We start from the raw sequence: 19,736 nt of genomic DNA, 5'->3' as shown, positions 1-19,736 counted from the left end.
GAGTTCAGAAGGAAATGCTCACGGGCACGGTGGGTGGGATCGTGGCAGTGTGAGAAGCGGTAACTGGTGAGAAGGGGAGAGAAGTGGGTGACCGGGGAACACCTGTGTTCCTCCACAAGTGACGTCAGTGAACTGAAACGCGAGCTGCTCCAGGCTGCTCCCCAGGTCAGCAGCATTAGCATTCCTTGGGAGTTACATGGAAATACATATCCTGGATCCATTCCCCCTCCTGAGTCAGAATATGCATTTTAACGAGACATCCCCCCCACCCCACACTTAAGCATATTTGAAAGTTCGAGAAGCGCCTAGTAATACTGTGCAGAGTAGTGATTTCTTCACTGGCCACAAGATGTCGTTGTTAGCCCAGGATAGCCCCCTAGTGTGTCGACCATTCCTGTAATCGTGTCTCAATGATCCAGTTGGGAAAGTTGAAGAATCCAGATTGTGGAAGGCATTACATGTTGGTCCAGGGTATTTGGGTTTAACATCCAATTACTTTTTACTGGGGTGGAGAAGGAAGACTGGGACCTGTGTACCAAGCTGTGTGTGTGTTAAAATGTAACAAAATTTGTCTTTTAACTTTTTTTTTAACCTACAGATGAGTAGTATTACATACACTGATAATGTTGAGAGACTGTCACCACCACCCATCTCCCTTACTCTTTTCATCTTGTAAGACTGAAACTTTAGAACTTGTCATTCCTCACTCCCTTAGTCCTTGGCAATCATTGTTCTGCTTCCTGTCTCTGAGTTTGCGGTCTCTAGGTACTGCATATAAATGGACTCATACATATTTGGTTTTTTGTGACTGGTTTATTTCACTTACCATAATACCCTCAAGGTTTGTCCATATGGTAGCATAATGCAGAATTTCCTTTTTTCTTCAGGCCAGATAATATTCCTTTGTATGAATATACCACATTTTATTTATCCTTTCATCTGTCAGTAGCTGTTTGGGTTACTTCCATATTTTCGCTATTGTCAATGATGCTCGTATCAACATATGTGTGTAAATCTCTCTTTTCAGACCCAGCTTTCCGTTCTATTGGATATGGGGGGGGGGTGGCACGAATTCCTGTCTCTTCAAAGGTATTCTAGCTGGACTAAGAATCAAATAGAAGACAGAAAAACAGGCGAAATGAAAATTTAATAGGCATACATTTAAGGAATCCACATAGGTATGAAAAGACTAGCAAAATGAGGTACGTATGTCATTCTGGATGAAGGAAAATGGGCTTGGGGTCTGGGACTTCAGAGGAAAGGAATGCATTTCACAGGGCAGTAAAAAGAGCAGATGTTTAGTGATTAGATGTTTGCCGTACCATACAGATGGGTGGCTCAGATAAAATTTATCTGTTAATAACTCTTATTCTGGAGAAGACCCTCATTTTAAGTTGTTCTCTGTGGTTAAAGGAGCACAAAATTTTCTCTTGATCCTGGAGGGTCTCAAGTGCCTTTAGCACAAAATAATCGATATGCCAAAGTGGCACAGTTTGGGAGAGGTCTGTTTTGACCCCTGCAGATGTATACCAAGAAGTGGAATTGCTGGAATCTGTTTTTGATTTGTTGAGGAACTCCCACCTCTATACTGTTTTCCACAGTGGCTGTACCATTTTACATTCACGCCAACTGCAGGAGGGTTCCAATTTTTCTACATCCTCAGCGATATTGGTTTTTTTTTTTTCTTTTTTTTTTTGATAGTAGCCATTCTGATAGGTGTGAGGTCAGTTCCCTAATGATTAGTGATATTGATCATCTTTTTATGTATTTATTCGCCATCTTTTTGGGCCAGTCTCAGCCTGTCTGTGGTAATGCTATTGAATAGAATTGCCTGGAACCAGTGAGCTTCCCAGGGACCTTTCACTTTTCCAAACCTATGTTATGATTGGACTGAACCTTGTGGTTCTTATGGTTGCAAGACGTTCTTCAACAAGAACCTTTAGAAAGCTTTGAAGAAAAAAGTAGTTTATTATTTACGAGCCCTGGAGTACAAGACATCTCCTGGGGTCCACACTATCAGGTCATTAGTGCAGAGAGGGAGACGGAATGAGAGAATAGGACTAGGTTCTGCTTTTATTGGTGTTGAGGGTGAGGGTCTAGAGTTTCCAGGGTTCGGTCTTCATTGGTAAACTTAAAATGTAAGAATAAGTCTCTCTCTCTGCCTGACTCTCTGCCTACTTGTGATTTCTCTCTCTGTCAAATAAATAAATAAATAAATCTTTAAAAAAAAAGGGGGGGGGCGCCTGGGTGGCTCAGTGGATTGAGCCGCTGCCTTCGGCTCAGGTCATGATCTCGGTGTCCTGGGATCGAGCCCCGCATCGGGCTCTTTGCTTGGCGGGAGCCTGCTTCTCTCTCTCTCTCTGCCTGACTCTGCCTACTTGTGATTTCTCTCTCTGTCAAATAAATAAATAAATAAATCTTTAAAAAAAAAATATGTAAGAATAAGAATATAAACACAGGAAGAGAAAAAAACAAGTGGCCCAAATGGTCAGTTAGTGAAATTAACTAAGATCTCTAAAGCAAAAGGATTCTCAGTGTGGGAACGCAGCCTAGCTCTTTAGTCCTGTCGCTGGCAGTGTGTTTATTAGAAATAGTTTTCTTCAAAGGGGATGAAGCAGATGCCTCTGCATTCAAAGCTTAAGTCAGGCACTTGCTTTAGGATAAGAAAAGCCAACTGTTAGGTCTTATGTTGTAGTCAGTCTTCTATCCTCTTTGGAGAAATGTCTGTTTAAGTCTTTTGGCCATTTTTGAACAGGTTGTTTGACTTCTGTTGCTTTAGGGGTACTTACAGATGTGGAAATTAAACTTTTATCATACATGATTAGCAAATATCTTTTCTCATTCTATGGGTTGCCTTTTTATGCTCTTGTTAGTGTCTTACGTTGTATAGTTCTTTATTTTTTTACTTTTATTTTTTTTTAAAGATTCTATCCATTTACCTGACAGAGATCACAAGTAGGCAGAGAGGCAGGCAGAGGGACAGAGGCAGGCAGAGGAAAAGGGGGAGCAGGAACCCTGCCAATAAGAAAGCCTAACGTGGGGCTTGATTCCAGGACCCCGGGATCATGACCCGAGCCAAGGCAGAGGCTTTAACACTTAGCCACCCAGGCGCCCCATAATTCTTTAAAATGTTCATGAAATCCAGTTTGTCTATTTTTTTCTTTTGTTATCTGTGCCTTTGCTGCTATGTCCAAGAAATCATTGCCCTGGCCAGTGTTATAAAGCTTTTATGCAATGTTTCTTAAGAGTTTTGTTTTAGGTCTTACGTTTAGATGTTTGATCCAATTTGAGTAATTTTTGTATGTGCTGTTAGGGAAGGTTCCAACTTCATTCTTTTGCATGTAGATAGTTTTTCCAGCACCATTTGAATCGTATTGGCAAGCTTGTCAAAAAATCGTGTGATCACACACGTGAGGATTCATTTCTAGGTTCTCTTATTCCATTTCATTCATCTATCTGTTGTCTTTATGCAGATACTACAGTGTTTTGATGACTATACCTTTCAGTTTTGAAATCAGGAGGTGTGAGTCCTCCAACTTTGTTCTTTATCAAGATTATTTTGGCTATTTCAGATCCTTTGAGATTCCGCATGAATCTTAGGATGGGTTTTTCTATTCCTGCAAAAAACCTCATTGGAATTTTGGTGGAGATTGCATTGAATCTGTAGATTGCATGGGAATAATATCGACATTTTAATAATATTATTTTCTAATCCATTAACATGAGCTGTGTTTCTGTTTATATCAAATTTAATTTTTTTTTCAGCGATGTTTTATGGTTTTTATTGTACAACTCTTTCATTTTCCTAAGGTAAATTCCTTCCTAAGGTTAATTCCTAAGTATTAATAGTTTTTGATGCTGTTGTAAATGGAATTGTTTTTGTAATCTGCCTTTCAGATTGTTCATTGTTGGTTTATAGCGATTCATCTGAGTTTTGTGTGGTGATTTCATATCCTGATACCTTGCTGAGTTCATTTAACACTTGTTTTTGTGGAATCTTTGGGGTTGTGTACACATAAGATTATACCATCTGTAAACACAGATAATTTTACTTCCTTTCCAATTTGGATGTCTTTTATTTCTATTTCTTGCCTAATTGCTCTACCGAGAATTTCTAGAACCATGTTTCATTGGTGAAAGTGGACATCCTTATCTTTTTTCATACATGGCTTTTATTATGTTGGGATAATTTTCTTCTATTTCTAGTTTTTAAAAATATGTTATCATTAAAGTGTGTTAAATTTTGTCAAATGCTTTTTCTGCATTTTCCCTTCTTTCTGTTAATGTGGTATATTACATTGATCCATTGTTCTATTTTGAACCATCCTTATATTCCAGAAATAAATCCCCCTTGGTCATGATGTGTAATCCCTTTAATATGCCTATTTTTATTTACTACTAATTTGCTGAGAGTTTTTACATTAATACTGAGAAATAATACTGGTCTGTAGAAAGCTGTGCTGGCCTGATAAATGAATTACAAGGTGTTCTTTTAAACTTTTTGGAGAAGTTTGGAAAGGATCAGTTAGTTTTTATTTAAATGTTTGATAGAATTCACTCGTAGTTATCAGATTCAGGGCATTTTCTTTGTTAGAGATGCTTTTATTATGGATTCAATCATACTAGTTATAAGTCTATTCAAATTTCTTATTTCTTTGTGATTTAATCTTCATAGGTTTTTTGTTCCTAGGAATTGAGCCATTCCAGATAGGTTATCCAGTGTATTGGCATACTGCTATTTGTAATACTCGCATAGCCCTTTTTATTTTTGTAGAATTGCTCATGGCCCTATCTTCATTTCTGACTGTAGTAATTTGTGTCCTGTTTTGTTTTTAAGTAAACTCTACACCCAACATGGGGTTCGAATTCATGACCAAGATCAGGAGTCCCATGCTCTATTGCCTAAGCCAGCTAGGTGCCCCTTATCTGTCTTTTTTTAGTCCATCTAGCTAAAGTTTTTGTCAATTTTATTGATCCTTTCAAAGAGTCAACTTTTGGTTTCATTCTATTGCCTCTTTCATTTCTCTCTATTCTAATCTTTATTATCTTTTTCTTTTGGCTAGCTTTGGTTTAGTTCATTCTTTTTCTCGTTGTGATATTAGGTTGTTGGTTTGGGATCTTAAATTTTAAGTGTGTATAGTTATGAATGCCCCCCTTCGTACATCTTCTGCTGCATCCCTTGAATTCTGGCATATTGTATTTTCATTTTTGTCTTTTAAGTATTTGCTCATTTCCCCTGCAGTTTCTTTTTGAGTCTATTCTTTAAAAATGTGTTAATTTCCGCAGTTTTGTGAATTTTTCAGTTTTCCCCTCTGTTATTGATATCTAACCTCATTCCACTGTGGTTGGAGAAGATGCTTTGTATGGATGAGTATAGTGAAAATACATAGAGACTTAATTTGTTGCCCAGTATCTAATATGTCCTGGAAAATGTCCCATGTGCACTTATGAAGAATTTATATTTGTCTGTTAGATCTGTGTCTTTTTTTTTTTTTAAGATTTTATTTATTTTACTTGACAGACAGATTACAAGTAGGCAGAGAGAGAGAGGAGGAAGCAGGCACACTGCTGAGCAGAGAGCCCGATGCGGGGCTCAATCCCAGGACCCTGAGATCATGACCTGAGCCGAAGGCAGAGGCTTTAACCCACTGAGCCACCCAGGCACCCCAGATCTGTGTCTTGTGTAGAATGTTCTGTATATGTCTGTTAGCTCTAATTGGTTTATTGTGTTATTTCTACTACTACTCTTTCCTTATTTATCCTCTGTCTAGTTTTTCTGTACATTATTGTGAGTGGGGTATTGAAGTCTCCAATTATTATTTTATTTTTTATTGAGGTGTAGTCGACATAGAAAATTAAATTAGTTTCAGGTGTACAACATAATGATTTGGTCTTTGTACATATTACAAAAGGATTATGACACTAAGTTAAATTAGCATCCATACACAGAATTACAAGGTCTTCTTGGGTTAGGAACTTTTGAGATTTAGTAGCCTATCAACCTTCAAATGTATAATACATTATTAATTAAAGTTATCATGCTGTACATTATATCCCCGGGCCTTTCTAAGTTTATTACTGGAAGTTTGTGCCCTTTGACCACCTTCACCCATTTTCCCAAACCCGCTCACCCTTGCCCCTGGCAACCGTCAATCTACTCTGTATTTCTATGAGCTTAGGGTTTTTAAGATTCTACATAAAAGTGAGATCATATAGTATTTTTCTGTCTAATCTGACCTAATTCATTAAACATAATGCCTTCAAGAGCCATCCATGTAGTCACAAATGGCAGGATTTTCTTCTTTTTATGTGACTGTCAGTCACTTTTATAATATACACCACATCTTTGTTCATTTATCTGTTGACAGTTAAGTTGTTTCCATGTCTTGGCTATTGTAAATAATTCTGCAGTGAACATAAGGATGAATATATCCTACTGAGTTAATGTTTTTGTTTCATTCAGATAAATACCCAGAAGTGGAATTGCTGGTTCTTATGGTATTTCTATTTTTAATTTTTTGAGGAAACTTCATACTGTTTTCTATAGTAGTATGGCAATTTATGTTACTACCAACACTGCAGAAGGATTCCTTTTTCTACACATTCTTGCCAACTGTGTATTTCTTGTGTTTATGGTAATAGCCATTCTGACAGGTATGAGGTAATACACCTCATGGTTTTGACTTGCATTTCTATGATGGCTAGTGACGTTGAGAATCTTTTGTATGTATCTGTTGGCCAGCTGTATATTTTCTTTGGAAAAATTTCTATTCAGATTTTCTTCCCCCTTCCCTTTTTTTGGGGGGGGTGGGAGAGAGTACATGTGGGGGGCGGGGAGAGAGGCAGCTGGAAAGGGGGAGGAGATAATCTTTTTTTTTTTTTTTTAAGATTTATTTATTTGAGAGAGAAAGAGAGAGAGAGCACAAGCAGGCAGAGTGACAGGCAGAGGCAGAGGGAGAAGCAGGCTACCCGCTGAACAAGGAGCCTGATTCAGGATTCGATCCCAGGACCCTGGAATCATGACCGGAGCTGAAGGCAGCTACTTAAACTGACTGAGCCCCGAGTCATCCCATATCTGCCCATTTTTTTAAACAGATTTTTTTTCTTTTGCTACTGAGTTATATGAATTCTTTATATATTTTGGCTGTTAACCCCTTGGCAGATAACTTGTTTTGCAGATATTTTCTCCCATTTCATGGTAAGCCTTTTCATTTTCCTGATGATTTAATTGGCTGTAGAGAAATTGTTTAGTTTGATGTGGTCCCACTTGTTGATTTTTGCTTTTGTTGCAGTTGCTTTTGATAGAAAATTTAAAAAGTCAGCACCAAGACTGGGGAGTATACTGCCTCTGCTTTCTTCTAGGAGTTTCATAGTTTCAGGTCTTATCTTCAAGTCTTTAGCCCATTGTGAGGTAATTTTTGTGTATTGTGTAAGGTCGTGGTCCAGTTTCATTCTTTTACATTGACTACCCAGTTTTCCCACTTTTGTTTAAGAGACCATTCTTTTGCCATTATATATCCTTGACTGGTCATAAATTAATTGACCATATGTGCATTTGTTTATTTCTAGGTTCTTTGTTCTATTGATTTGTATGTTTGTTTTTATGTCAATACCATAATATTTTGATTACTATAGCCTGTAATATAGTGTGAAATCAGGAAGTGTGACGCCTCCAGCATTGTTCTTTCTCAGAATGGTTTTAGTTATTTGGGGTCTTTGTGCTTCCATACACATGTTAGGATTGTCTTTTCTATTTCTATGAAAATGCCATTGGAATTTTGATGGGGAATATGTTGAATTTGTAGATTGCTTTGGGTAGTATGAATGTTTTAACAATATTAGTTTTTCCAATCCATGAACATGTGCCTTCAGTTTCTTTCACCAATGTCTCATAGTTTTCAGGGTACAGATTTTTACTTCCTCGCTTAAATTTATTCCTAGGTATTGTACTCTTTTTTTTTTAAAGATTTTATTTATTTATTTGACAGACAGATCACAAGAAGGCAGGGAGGCAGGCAGAGAGAGAGGAAGGGAAGCAATCTTCCCTCAGAGCAGAGAGCCCCTTACCTGTTTTAGAAGTTAGAGTCAAGGGTTGTTGGATGGCTCAGTTGATTAAGTGTCTGACTTTTGATTTTGGCTCAGGTCTTGATCTCAGGGTTGTGAGTTCAAATCCCATGTTAAGATCCACACTGGGCATGGAGCCTACTTAGAAAAATAATTTGAGATGTCTTGGGATATCAGACATTCAGTTTGGAATATTTTAAACGTTCCAGCTTGAAAAGACATTTTAATGTTGCAAAGTATTCTTATTATAATTTATTTTACAATTGTTTGTAATAGGTAGAAATATAGTAGTATATTTTCATTAGCTTTGTGTTAATTTGAGATTAAAAATTCGTGTTAGTAGGCATATTGGTTTTGAGAAAAATCAGGCAGTTTTCAAGAGAAAAAAGTAAGAAAGAAAAAAGAAAAAAGTAAGGGCGCCTGGGTGCCTCAGTTGTTAAGCATCTTCCTTAGGCTCCAGTCATGATCTCAGTGTCCTGGGATCGAGCCCTGCATCAGGCTTCCTGCTTGGCGGGAAGCCCCTGCTTCTCCCTCTCCCACTCTTTCTGCTTGTGTTCCCTCCCTCACTATGTCTCTCTGTCAAATAAATAAATAAAATCTTTACCAAAAGATAAAAATAAAAAAGAAGACAAAATAGGAATAGTTTCAGAAATTTAGTTATTAGATAAAACACTTGTTAGTGATTTCTTCATTGGAGTAATTATTGGTTATATTTGCTTTTTAGAAAATCACTTCGAGAAATGTATCAATCAGATTCTGAGGGATGGGCCTCTTCAAAAGATCTGAAAAGTCATCTTGGAAATTTAGAATCAGAACTTCTTTTTCTAAGCACACTTACTGGCATCAGTATAAGAAATTACTCCATGAAGACAGAGGTCCTAACAAACACTGAGAAGACAGAGAAGAGTAAGTATTAATTTTAATTTTGAAGTGATGTAGAAGCTTATCTTATTATGCATAAGAAATTGGCTGTAATGGCATTGAATTAAAGTTCTATAGGGTAGGGGCACCTGGGCTGCTCATTCGGTTAAGGGTTCAACTCTTGATTTTGCCTCAGGTCATAATCTCAGGCTCCTGGGATCGAACCCTGTGTTGGGCCCCACACTCACTGGATTCTCTCTCTCCCTCCGACCTCTCTCCGTGCTCTCCCATGGGTTTTCTCCCTCTCTCTAAAAATAAATAAATGTTAAAAAAAAAATTGTGTAAGATAACTGTATGACCTTCTATATGACTGTGTGGTTGTGGTAAACTTGTTTTGTCACGTATCTGGAACATCACAGTGTGCATAATACTCTTTAAAAGCTGTCTGAAGGTAGATATTAAGGAAGACACAGGCTTTATCATTAAGTATCTTAATACAAGTAATAAGTAAGTGAAAGAACAACAGTACCATTAATTTGTAAATCTTTTTTTTTTTTTTCAAATATTCATTTGCGAGAAAGAGAGAGAGAGCACAAGCAGAGGGAGAGGAGGAAGGGTGTCTGCTGAGCTGGGAGCCCAATGTGGGGCTCAAACCCAGGCCCTGGAAATCATGACCTGAGCCGAAGGCAGATACTTAACCTATTTGAGTGACCTAGGCGCCCCTAATTTGTAAATCGTAAGAGTTGTTCACAGTATGCGGTTCAGGGCATGTGGTAACTTATAAAAGGAAGCCAATTCAGCTGTGCATTGGAATTTGGGAACTTTGGACCTGGGTGGTTCAGCTGGTTAGGCACCTGCTTTGGCTCAGGTCATGATCCCGGGGTTCTGGGATTGAGCTCTGTATCGGGCTCCCTGCTCAGCATGGAGTCACCTTCTCCTTCTGCCCCCTCCCTGACTTGTACTCACTCTTTCTCAAATAAATAAATAAAATCTTAAAGAAAAAAAAAAAGGACACTTTTAGAATTGCTTCCTGACTTTTCCACTGACATAACTAACCCTCATGAAGGGAAGATAGTGAGTTGATCCTCAGAGGGTCTTTGGTAGCTCGCCTCAGTGAAAGTCTGAAATATAAAGAGAAGTGGGTTACAGGAATTTAGACATTTCAGATACTTGAAGAGGTGGAACACAGAGAGGACGGGAGAGTGAGTTTAGGCCAGGGGCCAGTCTTGCTAGTGCAGAAATCTTCATCTTCCCACTTTGAGTCTTCCTAAGTTGACCTCCTCTGCAGAGGTACTTGTGCTGCCTATTCAGGATGTGCTTTTTTTTTTTTTTTTGAAGATTTTATTTATTTGAGAGAGAGCATGAGCAGAGGGAGAGAGAGAAGCAGATTCCCTGATGAGCAGGGAGCCCCTTGTGGATAGGCCTTGATCTCATGACTCTGAGATCATGACCTGAGCCATGGGCAGATGCTTAACCAATTGAGCCACCCAAGTGCCCCTCAGAATGCTTTTGAGTAGGCTTAATACTGAGCTTCCCCAATGGTTGGCTTAGGTTTTAATTTTTCTGGGTCTGCCAGATTAGTTCCTTTCTCGTAGTATCTAGCTCATCCATCTGATTTCCAGTTTCCAAACTTGTTACTCTCCTTTTTCTTCTTTATTCTTGTAGAGTTGTGTTCTTCTAAAAATACCTTTGTTAGCAAAGTCAAAATAGTGGTTATCTCTTGGGTGGGTAGTATATAGACTCCAGAAGGGCATGAGAGAGCTTTATGGTTTATTTAAAAATTTCTTTATCTTTATCTCAGTTGTAGTTACATGGAAAACACATGTTAAAAAATACTGAGTTGCATTGAAGTATAAAATTTTGAAAGATAACAAGTAAATAGGTGGATTCCATTTAGTGTTTTTAAGTAGAATCAGATAATGTTGAAAAAAACCTCCATCTAACAGTTATAATTCAAACTTGTGTAGGGTAGCATGTTTCTTTTTTTTTCTTTTTCTTTTTTTGGAGCGAGAACTGAAATGGGGAAAGGTGCAAAGCGAGAGGGAGAGAGAATCTTAAGCATATTCCATCCTCAGGGCAGAGCCCAATGCAGGACTTGATCTACAACCCTTAGATCATGACCTGATCTGAAATCAAGAGTTGGATGTTTAACCAACTGAGCCACATGGGTGCTCCTATACTAGCATGTCTTACTATAATCTTTAGTGTAATTGAGAATTAGAAAGTACAAGTTACCTTTAATCCAACTTTGCCAAGGCAAATCAACTTGGTGCACATTCTTTGAGATATTTGCAATGTAAACACTAACATAAACTCTCCGCCATGTACTCACATGTATTAGAAATATTCACAAAAAATTAATAGGCATTTGAAGGAAACTATTTGCAATAAAACATTTTTTTCTGATTTATAGGTATAACGAAAGTTCTACAGAGACACAGATTATCAGGAAATTGCCAAATGATTACATTTCAACTTGAATTTCAGATTCTGGAAATCCAGGTAAATGGAGTCTGTTGTAGTAATAGAGATTCTGTTGTGATTAAGCGTTTCCCATACCCCAGCCTTCAGTAGTGGCTGAGCTGAGGAGGGATTCGTGAACCAGAGCCCTCTTGTAGTACATACGCTTGTACAAAGTGATACCATTTTTGTAGTATAACCACTCTGGCAACTGCATATGAGAGGATCATTGCTGAAGGTCTAGGTGCTCTATTGGAAGGCAGATAGCAAGTTCCTCCTTGTTTCTCAGAGCAGGCCCCAAGGTCATGGGAACAGTCCTGGATACCCTCATATGCCAGCCATGTATTATTTATTAGTTATCTGCTGATGCTTAACAAATTTTCCCAAAATTTAATGCTTTCGAATAAGAAAATGTTTATCTCACCCATTTTCTGTGGATCAGAGATTTGAGAGCAGCTGAGTTGCATGTTCTTGCTCAGGGCCTTTCATGAAGTTCTGGTCATTTGGAACCGCAGCCACCTGAAGACTGTTCAGGGGTGGCAGCTTAGACTCCAAAGTGGTTTGTGGTTACTCAACAGATTACACTGGACAGCTAAGACACAATGCAGGAGCAAGACACTTCTGGCTAAGACTTTGCATAAAATCAGGAAGCAGAATGATAATGTGCAGCATATGGCCAGGGTTGGGCAGAACAAGGTCAGAAACCTTCAAGAAGAGTGAGATCCAGGCATAATTTCAAGAATTGACTTGGCCTAGGCAAGCAGATAGCAGAAAACAGTTCAACCAGTTTGTTTTGTGAACTTGGCCTATGAGGAGTATGTGTAAAGGAAACTCACAGGGAAGGGAGGGCAGACTATCTTGGCTTCAACTTATCAGATAACCAAAGCAGATGTGATCAGTTGTCATAACCCAAGTCCTCTGGACAACAAGCTTGCTTATATTCATAGTCATGTACCAGAATTCCTGGTTCCAGTCCTCAGCCACAAAAACAGCCGTAAGTTCTCCCGTTTTGTATGGAACAAGGATTGATGTCAGATAGTCAGGACCCTGCCTCCTTAAGGTGTTAGATAGCCACCCCAACTAGTCAAGAGTGCCTGCTTCCAAGTATCTGGGCTAGACGTTTTGCTTCTTGAGAACTCTTTGCAGTCCATATCCATGGTTGCTGCCACTGGCCCTGGCAGACTGGGAAAGGGCTTTGGGGTGTCTGGGCCCCTCATCTGATGACGGAGCTCCCAGCTTGCTCCCACCTCAGAGCATTCTCCCTTCAACACTACCGAGGTGATTAAGAGCATTCAGAGTGTATCCTTGCCAAGGCTAGTCGAGCAGGAGGTGACACGGGGCATGGATGATGAGTGCCCTTAGGGGAAGTAAACATTTCCAGGTTATCACCAGGCCTGTGCAGGGTCTGTGCAGGGTCACCAAGGTGAAGTTATTGTTCTGCATGACCTCAGAGATCATCTGCTAAAGACTGAAAAAGAATGTGGATACAAATGGATTGGTCTCATTTGGGATAGTCTGTGTCAGGACCCGTGCTTCTCTTTTGGATAGCCCAGGAGCTCCTGGATGTTGTCTCATCGCAAAAGGTTGCATAGGCATACCAACTGAATTTTTTCTCTTTGCAGCTAATATGATCTTAAATTCAGAGTGGTGATACACCACATACTTACCTGCTTCTTGGCCTCCATTAATAGGCCAGGCCTATAGTCCATATCAGGTTGATGGAGTCATAGGCCCAAAGTCCATCTCCGTGTGTGAGGACATTTGTACTGGCAGTGTATACATTGCCCCAGAAACTGCTGAGGCGCATCCTAGTAGCCTTGGGGTTGTATAGGCTATTTCTGCTATTAGTCTTTGTCTTTTACACAGTCATTGCAGCAGTTATCTGGAGAGTACTAGACGATTGGCAAAGCTAGGTTCGTCCTTGGGAGGCTTAACCATAAGTCCAACTGAAAAGAGGCTAGTCCTCTGAAGTTGACCTGAACCAACTGCTCATTGGAGCTGTACATTCCACAATGGGTTGTCCCCAAAGATTGATTAGCCTGTTCATTAGGGGGACTATGGCCTAAGAAATAAAATAGACTGCAGTTGTATTTTTAAAAAAATATTTTATTTATTTATTCGAGAGAGAGACAGTGAGAGAGAGCATGAGCGAGGAGAAGCAGACACCCCATGGAGCTGGGAGCCTGATGTGGGATTTGATCCTGGGACTCCAGGATCATGACCTGAGCTGAAGGCAGTCGCTTAACCAACTGAGCCACCCAAGCGCCCTAGACTGCAGTTTTGTAACTTCATTTTAAGTTGTGTATTTTGGTCACTTAAGCCTCTGAAGGAAACGGTTGTCTGATCCCATTATGAATCAGATCAAGGATAACATCACAGTTTGGGGATATATTTTATCTCTGAAGAATGGCTACAGCCTCACCCAAAGCATTCTGTGCTTGAACTGACACTGGGAAACTCCCATAGGACTTGCTGGTCCTATGTGGCTGTGTGAGGCAGTACAGACAAGACTGGAGCCATGTGGGCCTTGCTGCAGTGACCATGTTCCCTGCCTTCCACTGGGCAGTGGTGGCACCAGTCCATAGCTAATGTTGTTATTAATAATATATTGAGCTTAACATTATGATCCCATACCACCAAAGCATGATTGTAAATTTTGTAACCATTTCGTAATGGCTTAAAGTGTACTATTATCTCACATGCTGAATAAATTAGAATTAGTTGAGCTACTTATGACAGAAAATTTAAAGGCAGATCAAAGTACTAGAAGTTTCTCTATTGCTTAAACAAATTTTTTTTTTTTTTTGTTTTTCTTTTCTTTTTCTTTAAACCAAATTGTAAGGTAAGTTTTCTAGAGCTAGTATGGTGACCTCATGAATATCAGGCTCTGCCATTACCCATGTGACTTCCAAATCATGGTGTGATGATCAATTGAGCACTTCAGGTATTGGGCAGGGGGATGGGCAATCAAGGGCTTAGCTTTTCTAGCTTTCTGGAAGTTGTAACATCCATCATTCACCTACATTCTATTGGCCAATAACGTCCTGCAAAAGAGGCTGGAAATTCAGTCTTCATTATGCACGGCCATGACACCAGTGAATAATTGGTACAAGAAAGAAGTACAAGTGCTGGGAACGACCAGTAGTTTCTGTCTCATGCTTTGGGGGATGCAGGGAAAAAAATCTGATATTCTTTGATAGATGAAGAACACAGTAGCTGTTGAATCTCTAAAGACATGTAAGTTGTTATTGTTCACATTCAATATAATAGGAATCTAAGAACTGCTCAGTTTTACTTAATTTGCTACAGACTTCCCCTGGCTATGTTAACAAACATTTGGTTTTTCTCTGTGCCTTTCCAAATTTCTGATTTTTCTTGAGGACCAGACTAAATAAGATGTTGCAAACAAACAACTCTCAAATAAGGAAGATTTTAGGAATAAGTCATATGTGGGATTCATGGGGTTTCGTGGAGAATTTGGAATTCAAATACAATGAGCTGATGAGAATTTTTAAAAAGTTATTATTTAATGGTAAATCCACACATTCTAGGCTTTATTAGTGTAAATATGCCTTTAAACTAGAATCTTAGGAGATGTACATGTAAATTCTGATAGTACCAGATTGCCTTCTAAAGTGGTTTTACTGTGTTACATGTTGAGCTATATATTTTAGTAATATATATATTATATATATATAAATGTTGAGCATGTAAAATAGTAATAGTTTATAGTTGAGACTAATAGGAAAAAAAGGTGAAGACACAACAAAGCTTCTTTGTTCTTAAATATTTTTTTAATGGAATTTCCACTAGAGGGAGATGTTTAACCACTAGAAAATTGAAAAGTAACCTAAATAATAAAACTATCTTGTTTAAAGAATACTGTAATAAAATCATAGTAATACAATGTGAGAACCGTAAGTGACCATATAGACTATTAAGCTCATTCCCTTTATTCTAAATACATGAAGGGGGTTTAAATGATTACCCATGTTGTCACAGCTGTTATTCAGAGGTGGTTGGAATATACAGTTCTGTTCTCCAGATTTACTGTCTGTTGTTGTAAGAATGTCAGAATTAACATGTGTCAGTATTCATACTCCATACAGTATAATAAATTAGATCAGTGTCAGTTTGTAGGGAAAATGGCTAAGAATGTTTTCGTAACTACTCTTCCTGAAACCCAGTAAAAACAAAGTGATTCCAGAGTAAGGAAATTTTTAATTCATATCTGGTCTTGGCACATCCTCAACTACTGAGAGCTATTAAAAATAGGGGTGCCTGGGTCACTTAGTCAGTTGCGCATCAACTCTTCATTTTGGCTCAGGTCATGATATCAGGGTCATGGACTGGGCCTCTTGTCAGCTTCCATGCTCAGTGTAGAGTCTGCTTGACCGTCTCTCTCTGCTGTTCCTACCGGGTGTGCTCTTGTTCTCTCTTGCTCTCTAAAATAAACAAAAAAAATCTTAAAAATGGGGCACCTGGGTTGCTCAGTTGGTTAAGAATCTGCCTTTGGGGGCGCCTGGGTGGTTCAGTGGGTTAAGCCGCTGCCTTCGGCTCAGGTCATGATCTCAGGGTCCTGGGATTGAGTCTCGCATCGGGCTCTCTGCTCGGCAGGGAGCCTGCTTCCCTCTCTCTCTCTCTGCCTGCCTCTCCGACTACTTGTGATTTCTCTCTGTCAAATAAATAAATAAAATCTTAAAAAAAAAAAAAAGGAATCTGCCTTTGGCTCAGGTCATGATCCCGGAGTCCCAGGATCAAGCCCTGCATCCAGCTCCCTGCCCAGCAGGGAGTCTGCTTCTCCCTCTCACTCCGGTTCTCCCCTGCTAGTGCTTGCTTTCTTACTCACTCTCTTAAGTAAATAAAATCTTTTAAAAACCTAAATAAAATAAAAATAAAATAGACTCTTTGAATGTCACAGCAGTTTGAGAGACAATCAATAGCTAGGGCAGTGTTGAATGATAAATTTCATCTTCATCATAAGGCCAACCATACAAGACTGGGAGAGGAAGCTGTTTCATGTAATGCATAGAAAGTCAGCAAAATTGAAGAAACAGAAGAATTATTTCGAAACTAAAGAAAAAGATAAAACTTTAGAAAAAACTTTGATGAAATGGAGATAATAATTTACTTGAAAGAAAATTAAAGTAATGGCCATAACGATGCTCATTGAACTTGGGAGAAAAATGTACTTCAAAAAAGAAATGGGGGAAAAGAGCATTTGAAACAGTGACAGTTGAATAATACAATAACTTCACTGAAAAATACAGTAGAGGGTTTCAACAGCAGACTAAATAGAGGAAAGGATGAGTGAATTTGAATACAGGGCAGAGGAACAGACCCAATCAGAGAAATAAAAAGAAATAAGAATGAAGAAAGGAAAGGTGACTTAAGGGACTTAAGGGACAAAATCAAGTCAACTGACCCTTGGCATTACAGGAATCTCAGAAGAAATTAAGATAAAGGGACAGAAAATTTTTTTTTTTCAAAGATTTTATTATTTGACAGACAGAGATCACAGGCAGGTAGAGAGGCAGGCAGAGAGAGAGGAGGAAGCAGGCTCCCTGCTGAGCAGAGAGCCTGATGCGGGGCTCGATCCCAGGACCCTGGGACCGTGACCTGAGCCGAAAGCAGAGGCTTTAATCCACTGAGCCACCCAGGCACCCCAAGGGACAGAAAATTTATGTGAAGGAATAATGGGTGGAAAATTACCTAGCCTTGGGAGGGAAACCAACATCCAGATCCAGGAATCCCAGAGAGTTCCGAAGAAGATGAACCGAAGCGAGACCAAGACACATCATAATTAAAATGTCAGAAGTTAAAAAATAAGGAGGAAATCTTAAAAGCAACAAGAGAAAAGCAATTGGTTAAATACAAGGGAACCCCTCATTAGACTTTTAGCAGATTTTGCCACAGAAATGTTTCAGGCAAGAAGGGAGTAGCACAAAGTGCTGAAAGAGAACAATTTCCAACCAAGAATACTCTCCCTGACAAAGTTATTCAGAATTGAAGGAGAGATAGACATTTTCCTGACAAACTGGCCTCAGTGAGAAATGTTAAAGGGACTTCGTTAAGCTGAAAAGAAAGGGCCCTTATTACTGCATGGAAACATGAAAGTATAAATCCCCTGGTAAATGTAAAAATATAGTAAAAGTAGTAGAATAATCATTTATAAAGCTAGAGTGAAAGTTAAAAAACAAAAGTCGTAAAAATACATGATTAGTTAAAGTTTACTCATGATAAAAAGACATAAGATTACATGGAAGGAGAGTAAAAATGTAGAGCTTTATTATGTCTTCAAACTCAAGTTTGAAGTTGCTATCACTTAATATAGACTGTTATAAATACAAGTTACATGTAAGTAATCACAAACCAAAAACGTGTAGTAGATACACAGAAGATAATGGGAAAAGGATCTAAGTGTACCACTAAAGAAAGTCAAGCCACACAGGAAAAGAGTAAGAGAAGAAAGGAACATAGAAACTACAGAAGCAGCCAGAAAGCAACAATATGACAATAAGTATGTATCCATTAACTACTTTAAATGTAAATGGATGAATGTATTAAAAAACAAGAGCCATCTATACATGCCTCAGAGAGTCACTTTAGACATAATGGCAAATATACACCAAAAGGATGGATGGAGAAAGGTACTCCATGTAAATGGACCCAAAAGAAAGCTGGAATAGCTGTACTTACATCAGGCAAAATGGACTTTTACGGACGCATAATAGACAAGGGCAACATAGGGGTTAATAAACATGAGAATTTAACATTTGTAAATATTTGTTTATCCAGGTGGCTCAGTCAATTAAGCATCTACCTTCAGCTCAGGTTCCCTCCCAGAGTCCTGGGAACAAGTCCCGCATTGGGCTTCCTGCTCAATGGGGAGCCTGCTTCTCCCTCTTCCTGCTGCTCCCTCTTCTTGTAGTCTTTCTCTCTCTCTCTCAAATAAATCAAATCTTAAAAAAAGTTTGTACCCAAAATAACACTGAAATATATAGCAAATATTAACAGACCTGATGTGAGAAATGGACAGCAGTACAGTAATAGTAGTGGAACTTAATACCCCACTTACATCAATGGATATATCATCCAGACAGAAAATCTGGGGCTTTTACAACAGGTTAGACCAGATGGACTTAACATATACATACAGAACATTACATTCACAAAAAACAAAACATTCTTCTCAAATGCACAGGGAACATTCTCTAGGATAGATTATATGTTCTATCATAAAAGAAGTATTGAGAGTTTAAGAAGACTAATAGAAAGCATCTTTTTTTCTTTCTTTCTTATTATGTTTTTAAAGATTTATTTATTTATTTTATTTGAGAGAGAGAGATTGCAAGTAGGCAGAGAAGCAGGCAGAGAGAGAGGAGGAAGCAGGCTCCCCGACGAGCAGAGAGCCTGATGGAGGGCTTGATCCCAGGACCCTGGGATCATGACCTGAGCCGAAGGCAGAGGCTTTAACCCACTGAGCCACCCAGGCGCCCCACAAGCATCTTTTCTGACCACAGTTGCAAGAACAAGACTGTGTAGAGATTAAAAAACATGCTACTAAAAAATTAACAGGCTAACGAAGAAATTAAATGAGAAATAAAATACCTTGAGACAAGGAAAAATTAAAATATGACATGCCAAAGTTATGAGATATAGCAAGAGCATCTTTTTTTTTTTAAGATTTTATTTATTTATTTGACAGAGAGAGAGAGATCACAAGTAGGCAGAGGCAGGTAGAGAGGAGGAGGAAGCAGGAAGCAGGCTCCCCACCGAGCAGAGAGCCCCATGTTGGACTTCATCCCAGTACCCTGAGATCATGATCTGAGCTGAAGGCAGAGGCTTAACCCACTGAGCCACCCAGGCGCCCCCAGCAAGAGCATCTTAAGAGCGAAGTTATAGCTGTAAATTTGTACTTAAAGAAATGAGAAAAATTTCAAACAACCTAACATCTTAATGAACTAGAAAATAAGAACAAATGGAACCCAAAGTTGGGAATAACAAAGCTCAGAGCAGAAATAATTGAAATAAAGTCTAAAAAGTCAGTAGAAAAGACAAATGAAACAAAAAACAGGTTCTTTTGAAAGATAAAGAAAAATAAGCAAACCCTTAGCTAGACTCACCAAGAAACAAAGAGAGGGAACTCCAAATCAGAAGTGAAAGAAGAGCTGTTACAGCTGATATCACAAAAGTAGAAAGGATAATAAGAGAATAATACAATTCTATCCCAACAAAATAGACAACCTAAAAGAAATAGATCAAGTCCTATAAACCTACAACCTTCTAAGACTTAGCCAGGAAGAAATAACCTAAAGAAACTGGTAACTAGTAAGAAGATTAAACCTTAC

At 38.8% G+C, this 19,736-nt stretch overlaps 1 protein-coding gene across 2 annotated transcripts in view; it reads left to right on the top strand.

The window, feature by feature from the left end:
• Nucleotides 1-19,736, top strand: part of CENPP (centromere protein P) — a 227,334-nt gene that overhangs the window by 1,499 nt on the left and 206,099 nt on the right. For both annotated transcript variants that reach the window (XM_082694325.1, XM_082694326.1), the window contains exons 2-3: nt 8,789-8,970; nt 11,339-11,427. In XM_082694325.1, the coding sequence (XP_082550451.1) occupies nt 8,789-8,970; nt 11,339-11,427 (271 nt within the window). The remainder of the gene's footprint in view (nt 1-8,788; nt 8,971-11,338; nt 11,428-19,736) is intronic.

Source organism: Mustela nivalis (genome assembly GCF_964662115.1).
Source record: "Mustela nivalis genome assembly, chromosome: 13".
Classification (NCBI taxonomy): Eukaryota; Metazoa; Chordata; class Mammalia; order Carnivora; family Mustelidae; genus Mustela; species Mustela nivalis.
The sequence above is the reverse complement of the archived record's forward strand: the minus strand, read 5'-3'. Positions and strand labels throughout refer to the sequence as shown.